This window comes from Salvelinus namaycush, chromosome 28 (genome assembly GCF_016432855.1).
Source record: "Salvelinus namaycush isolate Seneca chromosome 28, SaNama_1.0, whole genome shotgun sequence".
Classification (NCBI taxonomy): Eukaryota; Metazoa; Chordata; class Actinopteri; order Salmoniformes; family Salmonidae; genus Salvelinus; species Salvelinus namaycush.
Window position 1 is genome coordinate 4,088,360 of NC_052334.1, and position 24,684 is coordinate 4,113,043.

The window sequence follows — 24,684 nt, forward strand, 5'->3', positions numbered from 1 at the left end:
GGTTCTGTTTGGACCGGGTGGAGGGGAGGTTCTGTTTGGACCGGGTGGAGGGGAGGTTCTGTTTGGACCGGGTGGAGGGGGGGTTCTGTTTGGACCGGGTGGAGGGGAGGTTCTGTTTGGACCGGGTGGAGGGGAGGTTCTGGTTAGACCGGGTGGAGGGGAGGTTCTGGTTAGACTGGGTGGAGAGTAGGTTCTGGTTAGACTGGGTGGAGAGGAGGTTCTGGTTAGACTGGGTGGAGGGGAGGTTCTGGTTAGACTGGGTGGAGGGGAGGTTCTGGTTAGACTGGGTGGAGGGGAGGTTCTGGTTAGACTGGGTGGAGAGGAGGTTCTGGTTAGACTGGGTGGAGAGGAGGTTCTGGTTAGACTGGGTGGAGAGGAGGTTCTGGTTGGACTGGGGGGAGGTTCTGGTTGGACTGGGTGGAGGGGAGGTTCTGGTTAGACCGGGTGGAGGGGAGGTTCTGGTTAGACCGGGTGGAGGGGAGGTTCTGGTTAGACCGGGTGGAGGGGAGGTTCTGGTTAGACCGGGTGGAGGGGAGGTTCTGGTTAGACCGGGGGGAGGTTCTGGTTAGACCGGGTGGAGGTTCTGGTTAGACCGGGGGGAGGTTCTGGTTAGACCGGGTGGAGGGGAGGTTCTGGTTAGACCGGGGGGAGGTTCTGGTTAGACCGGGTGGAGGTTCTGGTTAGACCGGGTGGAGGGGAGGTTCTGGTTAGACTGGGTGGAGGGGAGGTTCTGGTTAGACTGGGTGGAGGGGAGGTTCTGGTTAGACTGGGTGGAGGGGAGGTTCTGGTTAGACTGGGTGGAGGGAGGTTCTGGTTAGACTGGGGGGAGGTTCTGGTTAGACTGGGGGGAGGTTCTGGTTAGACTGGGGGGAGGTTCTGGTTAGACTGGGTGGAGGTTCTGGTTAGACTGGGTGGAGGGGAGGTTCTGGTTAGACTGGGGGGAGGTTCTGTTTAGACCGGGTGGAGGGGAGGTTCTGTTTGGACCGGGTGGAGGGGAGGTTCTGGTTAGACCGGGTGGAGGGGAGGTTCTGGTTAGACCGGGTGGAGGGGAGGTTCTGGTTAGACTGGGGGGAGGTTCTGGTTAGACTGGGGGGAGGTTCTGGTTAGACTGGGTGGAGGTTCTGGTTAGACTGGGTGGAGGGGAGGTTCTGGTTAGACTGGGTGGAGGGGAGGTTCTGGTTAGACTGGGGGGAGGTTCTGGTTAGACTGGGGGGAGGTTCTGGTTAGACTGGGGGGAGGTTCTGGTTAGACTGGGTGGAGGTTCTGGTTAGACTGGGTGGAGGGGAGGTTCTGGTTAGACCGGGTGGAGGGGAGGTTCTGGTTAGACCGGGTGGAGGGGAGGTTCTGGTTAGACCGGGTGGAGGGGAGGTTCTGGTTAGACCGGGTGGAGGGGAGGTTCTGGTTAGACCGGGTGGAGGGGAGGTTCTGGTTAGACCGGGTGGAGGGGAGGTTCTGGTTAGACCGGGTGGAGGGGAGGTTCTGGTTAGACCGGGTGGAGGGGAGGTTCTGGTTAGACCGGGTGGAGGGGAGGTTCTGGTTAGACCGGGTGGAGGGGAGGTTCTGGTTAGACCGGGTGGAGGGGAGGTTCTGGTTAGACCGGGTGGAGGGGAGGTTCTGGTTAGACTGGGTGGAGGGGAGGTTCTGGTTAGACTGGGTGGAGGGGAGGTTCTGGTTAGACTGGGTGGAGGTTCTGGTTAGACTGGGGGGAGGTTCTGGTTAGACTGGGGGGAGGTTCTGGTTAGACTGGGGGGAGGTTCTGGTTAGACTGGGGGGAGGTTCTGGTTAGACTGGGGGGAGGTTCTGGTTAGACTGGGGGGAGGTTCTGGTTAGACCGGGTGGAGGGGAGGTTCTGGTTAGACCGGGTGGAGGGGAGGTTCTGGTTAGACCGGGTGGAGGGGAGGTTCTGGTTAGACCGGGTGGAGGGGAGGTTCTGGTTAGACCGGGTGGAGGGGAGGTTCTGGTTAGACCGGGTGGAGGGGAGGTTCTGGTTAGACCGGGTGGAGGGGAGGTTCTGGTTAGACCGGGTGGAGGGGAGGTTCTGGTTAGACCGGGTGGAGGGGAGGTTCTGGTTAGACCGGGTGGAGGGGAGGTTCTGGTTAGACCGGGTGGAGGGGAGGTTCTGGTTAGACCGGGTGGAGGGGAGGTTCTGGTTAGACTGGGTGGAGGGGAGGTTCTGGTTAGACTGGGTGGAGGGGAGGTTCTGGTTAGACTGGGTGGAGGGGAGGTTCTGGTTAGACTGGGTGGAGGGGAGGTTCTGGTTAGACTGGGGGGGAGGTTCTGGTTAGACTGGGTGGAGGGGAGGTTCTGGTTAGACTGGGTGGAGGGGAGGTTCTGGTTAGACTGGGTGGAGGGGAGGTTCTGGTTAGACTGGGTGGAGGGGAGGTTCTGGTTAGACTGGGTGGAGGGGAGGTTCTGGTTAGACCGGGTGGAGGGGAGGTTCTGGTTAGACCGGGTGGAGGGGAGGTTCTGGTTAGACCGGGTGGAGGGGAGGTTCTGGTTAGACCGGGTGGAGGGGAGGTTCTGTTTGGACCGGGTGGAGGGGGGGTTCTGTTTGGACCGGGGGGGGGGGGGGTTCTGTTTGGACCGGGTGGAGGGGAGGTTCTGTTTGGACCGGGTGGAGGGGAGGTTCTGGTTAGACCGGGTGGAGGGGAGGTTCTGGTTAGACCGGGTGGAGGGGAGGTTCTGGTTAGACCGGGTGGAGAGGAGGTTCTGGTTAGACCGGGTGGAGAGGAGGTTCTGGTTAGACCGGGTGGAGAGGAGGTTCTGGTTAGACTGGGTGGAGGGGAGGTTCTGGTTAGACTGGGTGGAGAGGAGGTTCTGGTTAGACTGGGTGGAGAGGAGGTTCTGGTTGGACTGGGGGGAGGTTCTGGTTGGACTGGGGGGAGGTTCTGGTTGGACTGGGTGGAGGGGAGGTTCTGGTTGGACTGGGTGGAGGGGAGGTTCTGGTTAGACTGGGTGGAGGGGAGGTTCTGGTTAGACTGGGTGGAGGGGAGGTTCTGGTTAGACTGGGTGGAGGGGGAGGTTCTGTTTAGACTGGGTGGAGGGGGAGGTTCTGTTTAGACTGGGTGGAGGGGGAGGTTCTGTTTAGACTGGGTGGAGGGGGAGGTTCTGGTTAGACTGGGTGGAGGGGGCGGTGCTGTTTGGACTTTGTGGAGGGGGAGGTTCTGTTTGGACTTTGTGGAGGGGGAGGTTCTGTTTGGACTTTGTGGAGGGGGAGGTTCTGTTTGGACTTGGGAGGTGCTGTTTGGACCTGGTGGAGGGGAGGTGCTGTTTGGACCTGGTGAGGGGGAGGTGCTGTTTGGACCTGGTGGAGGGGGAGGTGCTGTTTGGACCTGGTGGTCTGGAAATAATATCAACGTAGTAGCAGTCTTTGTGTCCAGGGCAGGGTGCTGTCTGTTCTAACCGTGTCTCTGTCTTTACCTGTCTGTCCAGGGCAGGGTGCTGTCTGTTCTAACCATGTCTCTATCTTTACCTCTCTGTCCAGGGCAGGGTGCTGTCTGTTCTAACCATGTCTCTATCTTTACCTCTCTGTCCAGGGCAGGGTGATGTCTGTTCTAACCATGTCTCTATCTTTACCTGTCTGTCTCCAGGGCAGGGTGCTGTCTGTTCTAACCATGTCTCTATCTTTACCTGTCTGTCTCCAGGACAGGGTGCTGTCTGTTCTAACCATGTCTCTATCTTTACCTGTCTGTCTCCAGGGCAGGGTGCTGTCTGTTCTAACCATGTCTCTATCTTTACCTGTCTGTCTCCAGGGCAGGGTGCTGTCTGTTCTAACCATGTCTCTATCTTTACCTGTCTGTCTCCAGGGCAGGGTGCTGTCCTATAACTGGGCCAACTCATTCCAGGGCAGGATGCTATCCTATAACTGTGCTAACTCTGTCTCCAGGGCAGGGTGCTGTCCTATAACTGTGCTAACTCTGTCCAGGGCAGGGTGCTGTCCTATAACTGTGCTAACTCTGTCTCCAGGGCAGGGTGCTGTCCTATAACTGTCCTATAACTGTCCTATAACTGTGTTAACTCTGTCTCCAGGGCAGGGTGCTGTCCTATAACTGTGCTAACTCTGTCCAGGGCAGGGTGCTGTCCTATAACTGTCCTATAACTCGATCTCCAAGGTGGCTTAGCAGTTCAGACGTCTTTTTCCGTATTGTCGTGTCGTGTCCTGTATATATATATATTTACACCTTTTCTTCACATATCTTTTATTTATTTTATTATCCAAGAACTCAACTACAAAAGCTTTCCTGCAAAAGCTTTCCTGCAACCCGCTTCACCAATTACAATAAGTATTATTTACCTCAATCTGAAAATCCATCGTGGAAGATAGCCAGGGGCTAATTCAGAAGCTAGCCTGAAAGCTAACCAGAAGCTACTCCGATAGCTAGCCAGAAGCTAATCTGTAGCTGCCCCGAAATTAGCCGGTTTGCTGGCTAGCGTTGGTGTTTCAGCTGCCCACGTTTTGCGGTCATCAGCTATTCCTTTAGCTCGATAATCTACCGGCACTTTTGTGCAACGCGACTCGGACCGGAGCATTCCGGGACTTTTTTTTTCTCTCAGTTTCCCCGGATTCCAACCGCAGGCTCTGGACACTTGCACCTTGATTTCGCAGCTAGCTAGCTGCATACCGTGTGACTATTGGCTTACGTCGACCCCGGAGCAAACTCAAATCAGGCAGGGCAGGGTGCTGTCCTATAACTGTTCTAACTCTGTCTCCAGGGCAGGGTGCTGTCCTATAACTGTTCTAACTCTGTCTCCAGGGCAGGGTGCTGTCCTATAACTGTCCTATAACTGTGCTAACTCTGTCTCCAGGGCAGGGTGCTGTCCTATAACTGTTCTAACTCTGTCCAGGGCAGGGTGCTGTCCTATAACTGTTCTAACTCTGTCCAGGGCAGGGTGCTGTCCTATAACTGTTCTAACTCTGTCTCCAGGGCAGGGTGCTGTCCTATAACTGTCCTATAACTGTGCTAACTCTGTCTCCAGGGCAGGGTGCTGTCCTATAACTGTGCTAACTCTGTCTCCAGGGCAGGGTGCTGTCCTATAACTGTTCTAACTCTGTCCAGGGCAGGGTGCTGTCCTATAACTGTCCTATAACTGTGCTAACTCTGTCTCCAGGGCAGGGTGCTGTCCTATAACTGTCCTATAACTGTTCTAACTCTGTCTCCAGGGCAGGGTGCTGTCCTATAACTGTCCTATAACTGTGCCAACTCTGTCCAGGGCAGGGTGCTGTCCTATAACTGTGCTAACTCTGTCTCCAGGGCAGGGTGCTGTCCTATAACTGTCCTATAACTGTGCTAACTCTGTCTCCAGGGCAGGGTGCTGTCCTATAACTGTGCTAACTCTGTCTCCAGGGCAGGGTGCTGTCCTATAACTGTTCTAACTCTGTCCAGGGCAGGGTGCTGTCCTATAACTGTCCTATAACTGTGCTAACTCTGTCTCCAGGGCAGGGTGCTGTCCTATAACTGTCCTATAACTGTTCTAACTCTGTCTCCAGGGCAGGGTGCTGTCCTATAACTGTCCTATAACTGTGCCAACTCTGTCCAGGGCAGGGTGCTGTCCTATAACTGTGCTAACTCTGTCTCCAGGGCAGGGTGCTGTCCTATAACTGTCCTATAACTGTGCTAACTCTGTCTCCAGGGCAGGGTGCTGTCCTATAACTGTGCTAACTCTGTCCAGGGCAGGGTGCTGTCCTATAACTGTGCTAACTCTGTCCAGGGCAGGGTGCTGTCCTATAACTGTGCTAACTCTGTCTCCAGGGCAGGGTGCTGTCCTATAACTGTCCTATAACTGTGCTAACTCTGTCTCCAGGGCAGGCTGCTGTCCTATAACTGTTTTAACTCTGTCTCCAGGGCAGGGTGCTGTCCTATAACTGTGCTAACTCTGTCTCCAGGGCAGGGTGATGTCCTATAACTGTACTAACTCTGTCTTCAGGGCAGGGTGCTGTCCTATAACTGTGCTAACTCTGTCTCCAGGGCAGGGTGCTGTCCTATAACTGTGCTAACTCTGTCCAGGGCAGGGTGCTGTCCTATAACTGTCCTATAACTGTGCTAACTCTGTCTTCAGGGCAGGGTGCTGTCCTATAACTGTGCTAACTCTCTCCAGGGCAGGGTGCTGTCCTATAACTGTACTAACTCTGTCTCCAGGGCAGGGTGCTGTCCTATAACTGTGCTAACTCTGTCCAGGGCAGGGTGCTGTCCTATAACTGTCCTATAACTGTGCTAACTCTGTCTTCAGGGCAGGGTGCTGTCCTATAACTGTGTTAACTCTGTCCCCAGGGCAGGGTGCTGTCCTATAACTGTGCTAACCCTGTCTCCAGGGCAGGGTGCTGTCCTATAACTGTACTAACTCTGTCTCCAGGGCAGGGTGCTGTCCTATAACTGTGCTAACTCTGTCCAGGGCAGGGTGCTGTCCTATAACTGTGCTAACTCTGTCTCCAGGGCAGGGTGCTGTCCTATAACTGTCCTATAACTGTCCTATAACTGTTCTAACTCTGTCTCCAGGGCAGGGTGCTGTCCTATGGGATGGATGACGGCCAGCAGGATCAGTACGAGGAGCGTCTGAAGGAGGTCTTTGAGAGTTTCGACACCAGTGGCGCCGGGTTGCTGTGCCCCGAGGAGCTATCTGGCCTGTGCCAGGCCCTGCACCTGGAGGATGCCACACCAGCACTGCTCCATGCCCTGCTGCAGAACCAGGACCGACTCACTGACAGGGTAAGCCCTACACCTGAGCCTGTTCATTAGGCACCAAACGGATTGAAACAAGGAGGGACTGCCACAAAGTGTCCAATAAGAAACGCTATTGTGTTCACTAATGAACAGAACCTGGAAACTCTGGATATTCTCAGCCTTAAGTTAGTGTTTTACTGGCAGGGTCAACCCCCTGCACCAGCCACAGCTCAGGGTAATCTAGCTGTTGGATGGAGAGTGAGGTAGACAGTGTTTCTTTCCCTTAGACTCTGTAGAATCACAAGCCTAAAGTACAGGGGGCAAATGAGGTGAATTTAGTTTTATTTAGCCCTTGTGTTTTTAGTGGGATACAGGCTCTACTCTGTCCTCAGACAGCAGCTCTGAACTCTTTATACAGCCTCCAGCTCTCAGGTCTTTGTTTAGCCAGCCAGGGAACCAGCCAGGGAGCCAGCCAGCCAGCCAGGGAGCCAGCCAGCCAGCCAGGGAGCCAGCCAGCCAGCCAGGGAGCCAGCCAGCCAGCCAGGGAGCCAGCCAGCCAGCCAGGGAGCCAGCCAGCCAGCCAGGGAGCCAGCCAGCCAGCCAGGGAGCCAGCCAGCCAGCCAGGGAGCCAGCCAGCCAGCCAGGGAGCCAGCCAGCCAGCCAGGGAGTCAGCCAGCCAGGGCCAGTCTCCTTGTGCTTTGTTAGCTGTCCTGTTTTAGAGCAAAATTAGACCCTGTCATTGACCTCCTCATCCCCAGGTGTCTGTTGTCATGACAACCAGGCCAATCAACATTCCCATTTGAAGTGTGTCAGTTTGAGAGGGTGCCTGATGAGGGAAATGGCCCTCTTGCTTTGTTAAGGCTGAAGTAGGAAGGCCATTGGTTAATGGTCTCATGCAGCTGTTTTTCATTTCTGGGTAACAATTAAGTACTTTACTGTAATTTTAGATTGTTTTCAATCTTAGCTAAGAGACATTTTTCAAATAATACATTTGCTAGACTGTCTAGGAGTGGTCTGAGTGGGGATGGGGACAAGGAAAAAATTGCTGTTATTGTCTTTGAGGTTCTGAACTCGTTCTTATTGGTCTATTAACTAATTTACAGCCTGGTGATGTCACCATGGAAGGCCTGTAACTCCCACCAAAACAGGCTGAAATGTCAGTTTTTTTTCAAACGGGTAATATTATTCCAACGTCATAGTGTGGAAACACATACATACAAAACACAGGAAAATCAAGTTTTTGAGTACACTGGACCTTTAAATCTAGATACATGTGGATTTTTAGTTTATTTTTGTTATAGCATATTCTTCATGTCTGATCAAAATAAAACAAGCCTTCATGATTATTCCTCCAATTCTTTTAATGGTAGTGTGTACTTCATATACTGTATCTGCTCAACAACATCTATTTAACCTAGAAGTTTCTATGCATCTGTGGGTGGATTCATCCAAATAAACCTACATTACTCATAACCACCTCCCCAAATCTGGCATATGACTTTCCTGGTAGGGATGGAAGGGTGGTCAACGTCCGTGTGTTGGTAAGCATGTGGAGACTGAAGGGAGGGAGGGGGGGGGGGGGGGGTCAGCAGAAGCAGGGAAGCGATGATGGCTGACCCAAACACCAGTGTACCCCTCAACAATAAAGGACCAGGGTACCCCTCAACAATAAAGCCAGGAAGGAAACCCCCACTATAGCCAGCAGTCATCTGCCTGGCGACGGAACACAAAGAGAATCTCCATATCTATTGGCACAGGGCCAGCAGCTGCTGCTTCAGACGTGTGTCCACCCCCCCCCCCCCCCCCCCCTTAGACATGTCATCCAGGATTCAAATCAATGTTATGAATTTCCAGACCAATATGTTATTATCTGAGTAATGTTTCTACTTGTTGAGCACCCATCTTGTTGCCATTTTAGGAATTCATCTTCCTCTTATGTCATATGTTCACATAGTTGGTGTCCCGTTGACGTCACGACTAGGTAATACTCATCCGCTAAAGTGGACGTTAGGATTTGACCCTTGCTACTACCCTTACATTCAGGAAGACTGTTTCATTGTGGAATTTGTGTTGCAGGTTGATTTTGACCAGTTCAAGAATGCTTTAATTCTGGTGTTGTCGACGACTACAGCAGCACCGTCCAGTCAGGAGGCAACATGTGCACCGCCACAGCCGGGTAAGTGTGTTATGTGTTAATAACATTTAGATGACGTTACCCAGCAGGCTATGTGGGCGCGGGAGATGGTTAAAGAATGCCTTGCATGGCTAAACATGGAGTTTTATAGCTGAGGTATATGTTCATTAAAAGTAGTTAAACCTACGCCCCGGGTTGTCATTATATAAGGAACAAACATAACAGTAAGGAAGGAGTGAATGTGACCGACGTCAATGTGCTTGATCAACAGTATAGCTTCCTCACTCATAAACCTTTTACTGTTATTCACCCGTCTCCCAAATACACGCCACCGCCCTCTTGACCAATGCCTTAGCTAGGTAAGCTACTAATTCGATGGCGACGCCGCGGGTGGAGGCATTTCAAGCTGAGGAGTGAAGTTACCAATCCAATTTGGTCACAGATAGTTGTATTTCTGTAATGAATAGCAATGCAATTAACACTATTTACAATACTTGCCATGCCAGCTAGCTAGGCATCGGTAGTAGATCCAACAAACTGAGGCACAATAGCCAAATGCATCGTGGGTAAGGAATGAATACAGTTGTATTTCTGGACTAAATAGCAGGATGCTATACAATATTAACCTTGACGAGGGTTCAATGTAATACTAACCGCGACGACCATAAAGGCATCAGTAGTAGATCCAACATACTCAGGCGCAAAGCCAAATGCATCATGGGTCATGAACTACCAACTGACTGAGGCATTGGAAAACCTCTCTGGTCTTTGTGGTTGAATCTGTGTTTGAAATTCAATGCTGGACTGAGGGACCTTACAGATAATTGTATGTGTGGGGTAGAGAAATGAGGTAGTCATTCAAAAATCATGTTAAACACTATTTATTGCACACAGAGTGAGTCCAAGTGACTTGTTCAGCAAAGTTTTACTCCTGAACGTATTTAGGCTTGCCTTAACGAAGGGCTTGAATACTTACTGAATCAAGACATTTGAGCTTTTTATTTTGTATTAATTTGTAAAAATACATTTCCACTTTGACATTATGGGGTATTGTGTGACACTTCATTTAATCTCAATTTAATCCATTTTAAATTTTGCCTTCACCAACAACACCGGGAAAAAAGTCAAGGGGGGTGACTACTTTCTGAAGGTACTGTATGTCATAAAGACCTGACTCAACACATTTCAGCTTTGATTTATAATTCATTTGTAAAGAAATTCTGAAAACACAATTCCACTTTGACTTTAGGGGGTTGTGTGTTTAGGCCAGTGATACAAAATCTCAATTTAATCCGTTTTTAAATTCAGGCTGCAACACAACAAAATGTGGAAAATGTCAAGGGGTGTGAATACTTTCTGAAGTGCCAAAGGATGCCAAAGAGTTCGCGATCAGTCAGTCTTTGTCAACGTTTTGTACCAGGTAATCGCTCTACCTTTTATAAAATATGACTGCGCTTCAAATTCCTGTCAATTGAGCTAATGTGTTCTGATGAGTCACAGTTGGTGTCAGAATGAAAGTGAAAACATTCACCTCGGGTTTCAGTGTTAATTATGTCAACAATAACTCTGACAAAATACTTTTCAACTACCTATTTTTCCTGACAAACTATCAACGATAACGAGACGTCGTGGGAAAAAACAAAACAAATGACATCATTTTAGTTAGAATTGTCTACATGAGACTAATGGACATTCAATTTGACATGAAGCGCCTTTTTTTAATCTTTTGTTCAATCATAAGCATGCACGCAGAATATTTAATCCTCTCATTGGCCGATTTTGAACGTCTTTCTGTTGCGCCGCGGTTGGTTTGATCTGGCGCTCTCCCACACATGCGCACACACACACATCTCCTGGTCACTTCAATCACTCGTCTCTGTCTCTCTATTGAACGGATGCGCAGCCAGGACACTTCAGTTGTTTCTAACTCAGGTTCATGTGTTACAATGTCTTTTTTGATGTTTGCTTTTATATAGGTCATTTTTTTTGCAGCACTTTTTTTGCCATGTTACGCTGCTATTCCTCTTTTGCAGTTGGCAATAGCAAGTTTTTCAGATTGGAAAAAAAACAAATGCTTTTTGCTGAATAGTAGAAGTACAGTAATATATCTGGCATTTTTGGACAACTCATTCTCCAGGAAATCACTGTTTACCCCCCCCCCCCCCAGTTCTGATGGGGAGAAAATCAGAGCTAAATTGTTTAAGCTGTAGGTTTTATATCCTATACGGTTAATTAATGTTGCCAGCTAAGGTATATGAGGAGATATTAGGGTTAGTTGGGCAAGGCTATCTGAAGGAGCACATGATGAAAGTAAGGGGGAAAATGCACTGACTAAAATGTGACTTAAACTAAAATTGTCCAGTATTTTTGTCAACTGATAATAACTAAACTATGACTCAGATTAAAGACTAAAACTAAGTATAAAATAGCTGCCTAAATTAACACTGCTCTGTTTTCCAATCAGGGTTTTCGTTCCAACTGAGCGCAATTTTTATTTTTTAATTACTTTTGGAGAAGTGACTGGAGACAATCGCTAGGTTTTGACATTTTAGAATTTGGATTTTATTCTTATGAACCATTATCATCTTCTCCTTCTCAACAGACTCACCAGTCCAAGCTAAGTTTGTGCGGGGTAGTAAACGCTATGGCCGGCGCTCTACACCAGAGTTCATCGAGACCATCGCAGACTTCTCAGAGGTGGTGAGCTCAGAGGCTACAGGGCAGCAGGAGCCAGAGGACCATGACTCCACTGTACCGAGGAAACGTGAGGTAAAAACTTGCCTATTGAGAATGAATGCATACATGGATGAGTGAATTAATATTCTGAATCATCACCTCAGTTTCAATTCATAAAGTTTATTATTTAAGTACTGTCACCCCATTTTGCAAATGGGAAAGTTGTATGAGTAGGATCATTGGGCTTCGGTTGTCCTTTCACCTCGAACACACAACGCTAGTAGCCAGGGACTTTAATGCAGGGAACCTTAAATCAGTTTTACAAAATTTCTATTAGCATGTTAAATGTGCAACCAGAGGGAAAATAACTCTGGACCAGCTATACTCCACACTCAGAGATGCATACAAAGCTCTCCCTTACCCTCCATTTGGCAAATCTGACCATAATTCCATCTTCCTGCTTACAAGCAAAAATTAAAGCAGGAAGCACCAGTGACTCGATCAATAAAAAAGTGGTCAGATGAAGCAGATGCTAAGCTACAGACTGGAATATGTTCCGGGATTCCTCCAATGGCATTGAGGAGTACACCACATCTGTCACTGGCTTCATCAATAAGTGCATCGATGATGTCGTCCCCACAGTGACCGTACGTACATATCCCAACCAGAAACCATGGATTACAGGCAGCATCAGCACTGAGCTAAAGGGTAGAGCTGCTACTTTCAAGGAGCGGGACTCTAACCCGGAAGCTTATAAGAAATCCCGCTATGCCCTCCGACGAACCATCAAACAGGCAAAGCGTCAATAACGGACTAAGATTGAGTCGTACTACACCGGCTCTGATGCCCCTCGGATGTGGCAGGGCCTGCAAACCATTAGACTACAAAGGGAAGCCCAGCCGAGGGCTGCCCAGTGACACGAGCCTACCAGATGAGCTAAACTATTTCTATGCATGCTTCGAGGCAAATAACACTGAAACATGCATGAGAGCACCAGCTGTACCTGAAGACTGTGTGATCACGCTCTCCGCAGCCGATGTGAGTAAGACCTTTTAGAAAGGTCAACATTCACAAGGCCGCAGGGCCAGACGGATTACCAGGACGTGTACTGCAAGCATGCGCTGACCAACTAGCAAGTGTCTTCACTGACATTTTCAACCTCTCCCTGTCCGAATCTATAATACCAGCATGTTTTATGCAGACCACCATAGTGCCTGTGCCCAAGAACACCAAGGTAACCTGCCTAAAGGACTATCGACCCGTAGCACTCACGTCTGTAGCCATGAAGTGCTTTGAAAGGCTGGTCATGGCTCACATCAACACCATCATCCCAGAAACCTTAGACCCACTCCAATTTGCATTCCGCCTCAACAGATCCACAGATGATGCAGTCTCTATTGCACTCCACACTGCCCTTTCTCACCTGAACAAAAGGAACACCTACGTGAGAATGCTGTTCATTGACTACAGCTCAGCGTTCAACACCATAGTGCCCTCAAAGCTCATCACTAAATTAAGGACCCTGGGACTAAACACTTCCCTCTTCAACTGGGTCCTGGACTTCCTGACAGGCCACCCCCAGGTGGTGAGGGTAGGTAGCAACACATCTGCCACGCTGATCCTCAACATGTGTCCTTAGTCCCCTCCTGGTCTCCCTGTTCACCCACGACTGAGTGGCTAAACACGACTCCAACACCATCATTAATTTTGCTGATGACACAACAGTGATAGGCCTGATCACCGACAACAATGAGACGGCCTATAGGGAGGAGGTCAGAGACCTGACCATGTGGCGCCAGGACAACAACCTCTCCCTCATCGTGATCAAGACAAAGGAGCTGATCGTGGCCTACAGGAAAAGGAGGACCGAGCACGCCCCCATTCTCATTGATGGGGCTGTAATGGAGCGGGTCCAAACAACAAACTATCATGGTCCAAACACACCAAGACAGCCATGAAGGCACGACAACACCTATTCTCCCTCGGGACTGAAAAGATTTGGCACGGGCCCTCAGATCCTCAGTCCTACAGCTGCACCATCGAGAGCATCCTGACTGGTTGCATCACTGCCTGGTATGGCAACTGCTCGGCCTCCGACCGCAAGGCACTACAGAGGGTAGTGCGTACGGCCCAGTACATCACTGGGGCCAAGCTTCCTGCCATCCAGGACTTCTATACCAAGTGATGTCAGAGGAAAGAAATTGCCAGACTCCAGCCACCCAAGTCAATAGACTGTTCTCTCTGGTACCGCACGGCAAGCGGTACCGAAGCACCAAGTCTAGGTCCAAAAGGCTTCTAAACAGCTTCTACCCCAAGCCATAAGACTCCTGAACACCTAATCAAATGGCTACCCAGACTATTTGCATTGACCCCTAACTACATGTACATATTACCTCAATTACCTCGACTAACTTGGTCCTGGTACCCCCTGTATATAGCCTCGTTATTGTTATTTTATTGTTACTTTTTATTTATTTTTTTAGTTTATTTTCGTAAATATCTTCTTAACTCTTTCTGGAACTGCACTGTTAAGGGCTTGTAAGTAAGCATTTCACGGTAATACTTGTTGTATTCGGCGCATGTGACTAATAAAGTTTGATTTGACAGGAAATAGGATGCCATTTGGAACACAGCCTGGGTTGTGTTGAATACTGTCCAGCCTGGTGCACCAGGGGACGGGGTCAGGGGACGGGGTCAGGGGACGGGGTCAGGGGGCTCTGCCTGATTTGGGAGGTTTTTTTGGGGGGGGGGGGGGGGGGGGGGGGGTCGTCGTCTGACAGAGGAACAATGAGCCCCCCACCCCCAGTGATAGAATAAAGAGTTGTAGAGACCCATCTGTTCTTCATTCCTACACTGTGGTTCCCTCCCAGACAATAGACGCCTGTATACTGGCCTGGGCTGCAGCATAATAGATCACTATGCTCCAGTAACCTGTCTCCTATCTCACACTTAGGACCAGACTAACACTAAATATGAAATGTGGAAATTATTATTCTGTTTATCATGTGTATTATTATTATTAAAAAAGTGTCCTGCTATTTATACATTTTTAAAGTCTATCTTAATTTTTTTGGTAATGTTGGCTCTCTTGGAGCATTGTCCTTATATACAAATAGAAAGACTGAAAGGGAGAGAGAAACGGTTGGAGAAGTGAGGGTTTGAGTCATCTCTGTCAACATGGATCATTCTCTGATATGATCACCATCTTTGGCCTCACCTTTGACCTTCAGAGGGGTCCGTGCCGTCCCAATAGCTCTGTTGTCCTTTTCGTTGGACACACACACACCAACCCCTATATATACACACACACACACACCCTGACCCCACCCTGCAGCAACCCCCACCCATCTTCTCTCAACCTGACTTGCACATGAGAAAGTGGGTCGTCTTGTCTGCATGTTTTTAAAGTGTTGACTGAGTTCATGAGTAATTTGCGTAACGTTATGTTTCTTCCACAGCGCTGGAACGCTCATGAAAGCAGTACGGACGAGTATGAGGCAGATGGTGAGTGGAAAGATGTCATACTTATTATCTTCAATAGATACCCAGTTACCCCAGATGGTCAATTCCAATTTCAAGTAGAATTGACCACAACACTGATCATAGGAGAGAGACGGAGGACATTTTGTCAAGGGCCTCTGTTCCTTATAGGAGCCACGGTCTTAAGGCGAGTCTGTTTTACTATGGTCAATCTTAAAATGTCTGTCTGTCTGTCTGTAGGCCAGCTGCACCTGTGGAACCCGGATGACCCCTCTACCCCGCGGGGCTCCACAGTGCCCCTGTCAGACCGCCTGGAGGAGAGGTTACAACAGGCCTGTGAAGAGCTGGCTATGCCCTGGGACGGATGTGCCAGCCACCATGAGCTACTGGCTCTCTGTAACCACCTGGACCTGGAGGTGAGGAAAGAGACTGTGTCCAAAATGGCACCCCCATTTCTTATAGTGCATTAGATGGGGAATGGGGTGGCATTTTGGATTCAACCCGTTTTGCTTTGGAGGTGAGGGAAGAGACTGACGGTCTCAATTCACTCCCTAACCCTTCCTGTTGGCCCTAACCCTTCCTGTTGGCCCTAACCCTTCCTCTTGGCCCTAAACCCTTCCTGTTGGCCCTAAACCCTTCCTGTTGGCCCTAAACCCTTCCTGTTGGCCCTAAACCCTTCCTGTTGGCCCTAACCCTTCCTGTTGGCCCTAACCCCTTCCTGTTGGCCCTAACCCCTTCCTGTTGGCCCTAACCCTTCCTGTTGGCCCTAACCCTTCCTCTTGGCCCTAAACCCTTCCTGTTGGTCCTAACCCTTCCTGTTGGTCCTAACCCTTCCTGTTGGTCCTAAACCCTTCCTGTTGGTCCTAACCCTTCCTGTTGGCCCTAAACCCTTCCTGTTGGCCCTAAACCCTTCCTGTTGGTCCTAACCCTTCCTGTTGGCCCTAACCCTTCCTGTTGGCCCTAAACCCTTCCTGTTGGCCCTAACCCTTCCTGTTGGCCCTAACCCTTCCTGTTGGCCCTAACCCTTCCTGTTGGCCCTAACCCTTCCTGTTGGCCCTAACCCTTCCTGTTGGCCCTAACCCTTCCTGTTGGCCCTAACCCTTCCTGTTGGCCCTAACCCTTCCTGTTGGCCCTAAACCCTTCCTGTTGGCCCTAAACCCTTCCTGTTGGCCCTAAACCCTTCCTGTTGGCCCTAAACCCTTCCTGTTGGCCCTAAACCCTTCCTGTTGGCCCTAAACCCTTCCTCTTGGTCCTAACCCTTCCTGTTGGCCCTAACCCTTCCTGTTGGCCCTAACCCTTCCTGTTGGCCCTAAACCCTTCCTGTTGGCCCTAAACCCTTCCTGTTGGCCCTAAACCCTTCCTGTTGGCCCTAACCCTTCCTGTTGGCCCTAACCCTTCCTGTTGGTCCTAAACCTTCCTCTTGGCCCTAAACCCTTCCTCTTGGCCCTAAACCCTTCCATGTTAGCAGATCTGTAAGGTGATAGTAATATGGTGGAGCGCCAAGGGGAAAGGGTATGAAATGGCATCCTATTCCCTATAATGGAGCGCTATTTTGGACATACTCAAAGTGGAGGTTTGAGAGTCTGAGTAGATGCTGGGAAATATTTCTGATCGTTGTTTTGTCTCCAGGTGACGGAGGATGTCCTCCAGGTTCTAAGTGGTGACGGGATCATGAGCGTGCAGGCGTTTACTTCCTGGGTTCTGAACCACGCCAAGCCCCCTACCCCGTCTGCCTCCACACCTTACAGACAGCTGAAAAGACTACACTCCTCACAGGTACAGTGAAACCCATCTCAGGTCTAATTCCCATGTTGTAGCCTCTGTCTGAACTTCTCTGACTGAAACATCACAATATGTTTTTAACCATGGATCTGCAGTACAATAAACTATGTTTTTATAAGGCCTCACCTTCTAATCCATGTTTTATCCTGACATGGCTACTGTACCATCAAAGCCATATGTATATAGATGCACTTGCCTCTGGTTAACATAGTTTGGGGATTTCTTTCAAACTCTTGTCTACTTAAAAAAAAAAAAAAAAAAACGTTTTGTGGAGGAAATATTAAAATTTCCTGTTTTGAGTCACTCATGAACGAACACACAAATTAACAAATCAATATTTATTAGACACTTTAACCTTCCTCTTCTGTCCCTGTCCATCCTGGCAGCAGTTTGATGAGACGGGCCGTAGGACCAGCTGTATGACCAGCACCATCAGGATGTGTCTGTTCTCTACTCTGGATGATGGGACAGGGTCCGCTCCTGCTGAGGACGTCCTGGATGCCTGGATGGAGGAAGGCATTGAGAACAGCCCTGAGATACTACAGGTCACACCATTTTATTTATCCTATCAGAGCTCTGTTGAAATAGTTAGTCTGTATGTAAACACTTTGAGTGTTTCCTTAAGTCTACCTGGAATGCTGGATGGGCGGGGTTTACAGTTGCCTGGTCTGTATGATATACTACACTACCCATAATGCTCTGTTTGGAACTTAATGGTGTCCCGTCTCCTTCCCAATACACAATGTAACTCTCACACTTGAGTCGAGGTTGTTTTTTTTTTTACACTTGAGTGTTTATTTTTATCCCCTATTTCGAGGGCTTGATATGTTGACACTGAGTTATGTATGTTCTGTAGGCCTTGGATTTTGACCTGGAGGGCAAAGTGAACCTCCGTGAGCTGACTGTGGCTCTGGAGAACGAGCTCCTCGTGACTAAGAATGGGATCCACCAGGCTGCACTGGCCAGCTTTAAGGCTGAGATCAGATATCTACTGTGAGTATGAGGAGACACCTACGGGCCAGCTTTAAGGCTGAGATCAGATATCTACTGGCCAGCTTTAAGGCTGAGATCAGATATCTACTGTGAGTATGAGGAGATACCTACTGGCCAGCTTTAAGGCTGAGATCAGATATCTACTGTGAGTATGAGGAGATACCTACTGGCCAGCTTTAAGGCTGAGATCAGATATCTACTGGCCAGCTTTAAGGCTGAGATCAGATATCTACTGTGAGTATGAGGAGATACCTACTGGCCAGCTTTAAGGCTGAGATCAGATATCTACTGGCCAGCTTTAAGGCTGAGATCAGATACCCACTGGCCAGCTTTAAGGCTGAGATCAGATACCTACTGGCTAGCTTTAAGGCTGAGATCAGATACCCACTGGCCAGCTTTAAGGCTGAGATCAGATACCCACTGGCCAGCTTTAAGGCTGAGATCAGATACCCACTGGCCAGCTTTAAGGCTGAGATCAGATATCTACTGGCCAGCTTTAAGGCTGAGATCAGATATCTACTGTGAGTATGAGGAGATACCTACTGGCCAGCTTTAAGGCTGAGATCAGATACCTACTGGCTAGCTTTAAGGCTGAGATCAGATATCTACTGTGAGTATGAGGAGATACCTACTGGCCAGCTTTAAGGCTGAGATCAGATACCCACTGGCCAGCTTTAAGGCTGAGATCAGATATCTACTGGCCAGCTTTACGGCTGAGATCAGATATCTACTGTGAGTATGAGGAGATACCTATTGGCCAGCTTTAAGGCTGAGATCAGATACCCACTGGCCAGCTTTAAGGTTGAGATCAGATACCTACTGGCCAGCTTTAAGGCTGAGATCAGATACCTACTGTGAGTATGAGGAGATACCTACTGGCCAGCTTTAAGGCTGAGATCAGATGCCTACTGGCCAGCTTTAAGGCTGAGATCAGATGCCTACTGGCCAGCTTTAAGGCTGAGATCAGATGCCTACTGGCCAGCTTTAAGGCTGAGATCAGATACCTACTGGCTAGCTTTAAGGCTGAGATCAGATATCTACTGTGAGTATGAGGAGATACCTACTGGCCAGCTTTAAGGCTGAGATCAGATACCCACTGGCCAGCTTTAAGGCTGAGATCAGATATCTACTGGCCAGCTTTAAGGCTGAGATCAGATATCTACTGTGAGTATGAGGAGATACCTATTGGCCAGCTTTAAGGCTGAGATCAGATACCCACTGACCAGCTTTAAGGCTGAGATCAGATACCTACTGGCCAGCTTTAAGGCTGAGATCAGATATCTACTGTGAGTATGAGGAGAAACCTATTGGCCAGCTTTAAGGCTGAGATCAGATACCTACTGTGAGTATGAGGAGATACCTACTGGCCAGCTTTAAGGCTGAGATCAGATGCCTACTGGCCAGCTTTAAGGCTGAGATCAGATGCCTACTGGCCAGCTTTAAGGCTGAGATCATATATCTACTGTGAGTATGAGGAGATACCTACTGGCCAGCTTTAAGGCTGAGATCAGATGCCTACTGGCCAGCTTTAAGGCTGAGATCAGATGCCTACTGGCCAGCTTTAAGGCTGAGATCAGATACCTACTGGCCAGCTTTAAGGCTGAGATCAGATATCTACTGTGAGTATGAGGAGAAACCTATTGGCCAGCTTTAAGGCTGAGATCAGATACCTACTGGCCAGCTTTAAGGCTGAGATCAGATGCCTACAGGCCAGCTTTAAGGCTGAGATCAGATGCCTACTGGCCAGCTTTAAGGCTGAGATCAGATATCTACTGTGAGTATGAGGAGATACCTACTGGCCAGCTTTAAGGCTGAGATCAGATGCCTACTGGCCAGCTTTAAGGCTGAGATCAGATGCCTACTGGCCAGCTTTAAGGCTGAGATCAGATGCCTACAGGCCAGCTTTAAGGCTGAGATCAGATGCCTACTGGCCAGCTTTAAGGCTGAGATCAGATGCCTACTGGCCAGCTTTAAGGCTGAGATCAGATGCCTACTGGCCAGCTTTAAGGCTGAGATCAGATGCCTACTGGCCAGCTTTAAGGCTGAGATCAGATGCCTACTGGCCAGCTTTAAGGCTGAGATCAGATGCCTACTGGCCAGCTTTAAGGCTGAGATCAGATACCTACTGGCCAGCTTTAAGGCTGAGATCAGATACCTACTGGCCAGCTTTAAGGCTGAGATCGGATGCCTACTGTGAGAATGAGGAGATTTTTTGCAAAATGCCAGTAACTTCCCCAAAATGTCCTGGTTTTCTAGAAATCCCGATTGGAAAATTCCCATAATCAGGAGGGGAAAGGCAGGAAATCCAGATTCCTCCAACGAGTTCTGGAAATCCTGTTAATTTTGGGAAAAATACCGGAATTTTCTAATTAAATCAAAGTGTATTGGTCGCGTACACACATTTTTGCAGATGTTATTGCAGGTGTAGTGAAATGCTTGTGTTCCTAGCTCCAACAGTGCGGTAATAATATTTTTAATGGTTAATTTTGCAACCCTAGTGGTCATAAACAATAAACATACTGGAATACACATGTCCACACAGATACACATTAATCAGACGCTTACTGTGACCAGTAGAAATCTACACTGCTGCTCCTAATCTGAGTGGAATATAAAAACAGTTTCTCTGTCTCATAGGTTCATAGCATTAAAAATCGTAGATCAGTGTTGGAGCTAAATCTTTTGATTAACTTACCCATGTTGGAGCGTGTTGATTGTGAGCTCAGGGAGAACGTGTCCTCGGGATCAGTTATGATGTAACACGCGGTTTTCTAACATTCTAAATGGTTGTATAGTGTTTTGATTAGCTTCCGTGTTTTTTTTCTCTCCCAGTGAGCGTGTTGATCGTGAACGCAGAGAGAAAGAGAAGATTCGCTCTGACCTGGACAAAGCGGAGAAGTTAAAAACCCAGCTGGCTGCTGAGGTGGACGAGCATCACTCTGCCATCGAACGCATGAATGACCTCAACCTTAGGTAATGTTCCGTGACCTCAACCTCGGGTAGCGTTCCGTGACCTCAACCTCGGGGTAGCGTTCCGTGACCTCAACCTCGGGGTAGCGTTCCGTGACCTCAACCTCGGGGTAGCGTTCCGGGACCTCAACCTCGGGGTAGCGTTCCGGGACCTCAACCTCGGGGTAGCGTTCCGGGACCTCAACCTCGGGGTAGCGTTCCGGGACCTCAACCTCGGGGTAGCGTTCCGGGACCTCAACCTCGGGGTAGCGTTCCGGGACCTCAACCTCGGGGTAGCGTTCCGGGACCTCAACCTCGGGGTAGCGTTCCGGGACCTCAACCTCGGGGTAGCGTTCCGGGACCTCAACCTCGGGGTAGCGTTCCGGGACCTCAACCTCGGGGTAGCGTTCCGGGACCTCAACCTCGGGGTAGCGTTCCGGGACCTCAACCTCGGGGTAGCGTTCCGGGACCTTGTCGACCCATTCATTCATTGATGGCTGTTGTTTAATTTGTATTGTATGTATGTTACTTGTAACCTGGCAATGTCTTTCTTAAATACCCCTGAGGGGATAAATGAAGATTTTGTAAATGAAGTTGAATGGGGCCTCCCGAGTGGTACAGCGGTCTAAGGCACTGCATCGCAGTGTTGTGGCGTCATTACCAGACGTGACCGGGAGTCCCATTGGCCCAGCATCGTCCGGGTTAGGGGAGGGTTGGGCTTTACTTTGCTCATCGCACTCTGGCGACTCCTTGTGGCGGCCCGGGCGCCTGCAGGCTGACATCGGTCGTCAGTTGAATGGTGTTTCCTCTGACACCTTGGTGCATCAGGCTTCCGGGTGAAGCGAGCGGGTGTTATGTTTCGTAGGACGTATGACTCGACCTTCGCCTCTCCCGAGGCCGTTGGCGAGCTGCAGCGATGAGACAAGATCGTAATTACGAAAAAGGGGGTAAAAATGATCAAATAAATTGGGAATCTAAGGAATGGAATGTTTTTCCCTCCCCTGTTTGTTCTGCAGGAAGCTGGAGCAGGAACACAGGGAGAAGCTGGTGTCTGTCAGGTCAGAGCTCATTATAGAGATGGACCAGATACAGCAGCAGAAAGAGAAACTGGAGGCAGAGATGGAGAAAATCAGAGACGATGAGACCTTCCTCAGAGATCACCTCTCTCTCACTGTCAAGGTAACTAACACAGACCACCTCTCACTCACTGTCACGGTAACTAACAGAGACCACCTCTCACTCACTCACTGTCACGGTAACTAACACATTGACCACCTCTCACTCACTGTCACGGTAACTAACACATTGACCACCACTCACTCACTGTCAAGGTAACTAACACATTGACCACCTCTCACTCACTCACTGTCACGGTAACTAACACAGACAGCCTCTCACTCACTCACTGTCACGGTAACTAACACATTGACCACCTCTCACTCACTCACTGTCATGGTAACTAACACATTGACCACCTCTCACTCACTGTCACGGTAACTAACACATTGACCACCACTCACTCACTGTCAAGGTAACTAACAGAGACCACCTCTCACTCACTCACTGTCACGGTAACTAACACATTGACCACCTCTCACTCACTCACTGTCACGGTAACTAACACAGACCACCTCTCACTCACTCACTGTCACGGTAACTAACACAGACCACCTCTCACTCACTCACTGTCACGGTAACTAACACAGACAGCCTCTCACTCACTCACTGTCACGGTAACTAACACAGACCACCTCTCACTCACTCACTGTCACGGTAACTAACACATTGACCACCTCTCACTCACTCACTGTCACGGTAACTAACACATTGACCACCTCTCACTCACTGTCACGGTAACTAACACATTGACCACCTCTCACTCACTGTCACGGTAACTAACACATTGACCACCACTCACTCACTGTCAAGGTAACTAACAGAGACCACCTCTCACTCACTCACTGTCACGGTAACTAACACATTGACCACCTCTCACTCACTCACTGTCACGGTAACTAACACATTGACCACCTCTCACTCACTGTCACGGTAACTAACACATTGACCACCACTCACTCACTGTCAAGGTAACTAACAGAGACCACCTCTCACTCACTCACTGTCACGGTAACTAACACATTGACCACCTCTCACTCACTCACTGTCACGGTAACTAACACAGACCACCTCTCACTCACTCACTGTCACGGTAACTAACACAGACCACCTCTCACTCACTCACTGTCACGGTAACTAACACAGACAGCCTCTCACTCACTCACTGTCACGGTAACTAACAGAGACCACCTCTCACTCACTCACTGTCACGGTAACTAACACATTGACCACCTCTCACTCGCTCACTGTCACGGTAACTAACACAGACCACCTCTCACTCACTCACTGTCACGGTAACTAACACATTGACCACCTCTCACTCACTCACTGTCACGGTAACTAACACAGACCACCACTCACTCACTGTCACGGTAACTAACACAGACCACCTCTCACTCACTGTCACGGTAACTAACACATTGACCACCTCTCACTCACTGTCACGGTAACTAACACAGACCACCTCTCACTCACTCACTGTCACGGTAACTAACACAGACCACCTCTCACTCACTCACTGTCACGGTAACTAACACAGACCACCTCTCACTCACTCACTGTCACGGTAACTAACACAGACCACCTCTCACTCACTCACTGTCACGGTAACTAACACATTGACCACCTCTCACTCACTCACTGTCACGGTAACTAACACATTGACCACCTCTCACTCACTCACTGTCACGGTAACTAACACAGACCACCTCTCACTCACTCACTGTCACGGTAACTAACACATTGACCACCTCTCACTCACTCACTGTCACGGTAACTAACACAGACCACCTGTCACTCACTCACTGTCAAGGTAATTAACACATTGACCACCACTCACTCACTCACTGTCACGGTAACTAACACATTGACCACCTCTCATTCACTCACTGTCACGGTAACTAACACATTGACCACCTCTCACTCACTCACTGTCACGGTAACTAACACAGACCACCTCTCACTCACTCACTGTCACGGTAACTAACACACAGACTTCTGACTTCAACGGTACATATCTACCTCAATTACCGCGTACCCCTGCACATCAACTCAGTACCGGTACCTCCTGTATATAGCTGTGGCATTACCTGGTACTTCCTGTATATCGCCGTGGCGTTACCTGGTACTGCCTGTATGTAGCCGGGGCGTTACCTGGTACTTCCTGTATGTAGCCGGGGCGTTACCTGGTACTTCCTGTATGTAGCCGGGGCGTTACCTGGTACTTCCTGTATGTAGCCGTGGCGTTACCTGGTACTCCCTGTATGTAGCCGGGGTAGTACCTGGTACTTCCTGTATGTAGCCGTGGCGTTACCTGGTACTCCCTGTATGTAGCCGTGGCGTTACCTGGTACTCCCTGTATGTAGCCGGGGTAGTACCTGGTACTTCCTGTATATAGCCGTGGCATGTTTTAAAAACTTTCCATCGTTGGCAAAGGGCCCGTAAGGAAGCATTTCACTGTTAGTCTACACCTGTTGTTTGCTAAATATGTGACAAAAAATATACATATTTTATTTGAACCCACACACTTAACCCTCACTTCTCACGTTAACCCTCACTTCTCACGTTAACCCTCACTTCTCACATTAACCCTCACTTCTCACGTTAACCCTCACGTTAACCCTCACGTTAACCCTCACTTTTCACGTTAACCCTCATGTTAACCCTCACTTCTCACGTTAACCCTCACTTCTCACGTTGACCCTCACTTCTCACGTTGACCCTCACTTCTCACGTTGACCCTCACTTCTCACGTTGACCCTCACTTCTCACGTTGACCCTCACTTCTCACGTTGACCCTCACTTCTCACGTTGACCCTCACTTCTCACGTTGACCCTCACTTCTCACGTTGACCCTCACTTCTCACGTTAACCCTCACTTCTCACGTTAACCCT

General features: G+C 49.3%; 1 protein-coding gene across 1 annotated transcript in view; it reads left to right on the top strand.

The window, feature by feature from the left end:
• Window positions 1-24,684, top strand: part of LOC120023558 (ninein-like) — a 61,671-nt gene that overhangs the window by 14,159 nt on the left and 22,828 nt on the right. Inside the window, exons 2-11 of the mRNA XM_038967589.1 lie at window positions 6,495-6,704; window positions 8,736-8,835; window positions 11,396-11,562; window positions 14,928-14,973; window positions 15,190-15,365; window positions 16,579-16,725; window positions 17,118-17,276; window positions 17,588-17,724; window positions 20,557-20,697; window positions 21,690-21,852. Of these exons, the coding sequence (XP_038823517.1) occupies window positions 6,516-6,704; window positions 8,736-8,835; window positions 11,396-11,562; window positions 14,928-14,973; window positions 15,190-15,365; window positions 16,579-16,725; window positions 17,118-17,276; window positions 17,588-17,724; window positions 20,557-20,697; window positions 21,690-21,852 (1,425 nt within the window). The 5' untranslated portion in view covers window positions 6,495-6,515. The remainder of the gene's footprint in view (window positions 1-6,494; window positions 6,705-8,735; window positions 8,836-11,395; window positions 11,563-14,927; window positions 14,974-15,189; window positions 15,366-16,578; window positions 16,726-17,117; window positions 17,277-17,587; window positions 17,725-20,556; window positions 20,698-21,689; window positions 21,853-24,684) is intronic.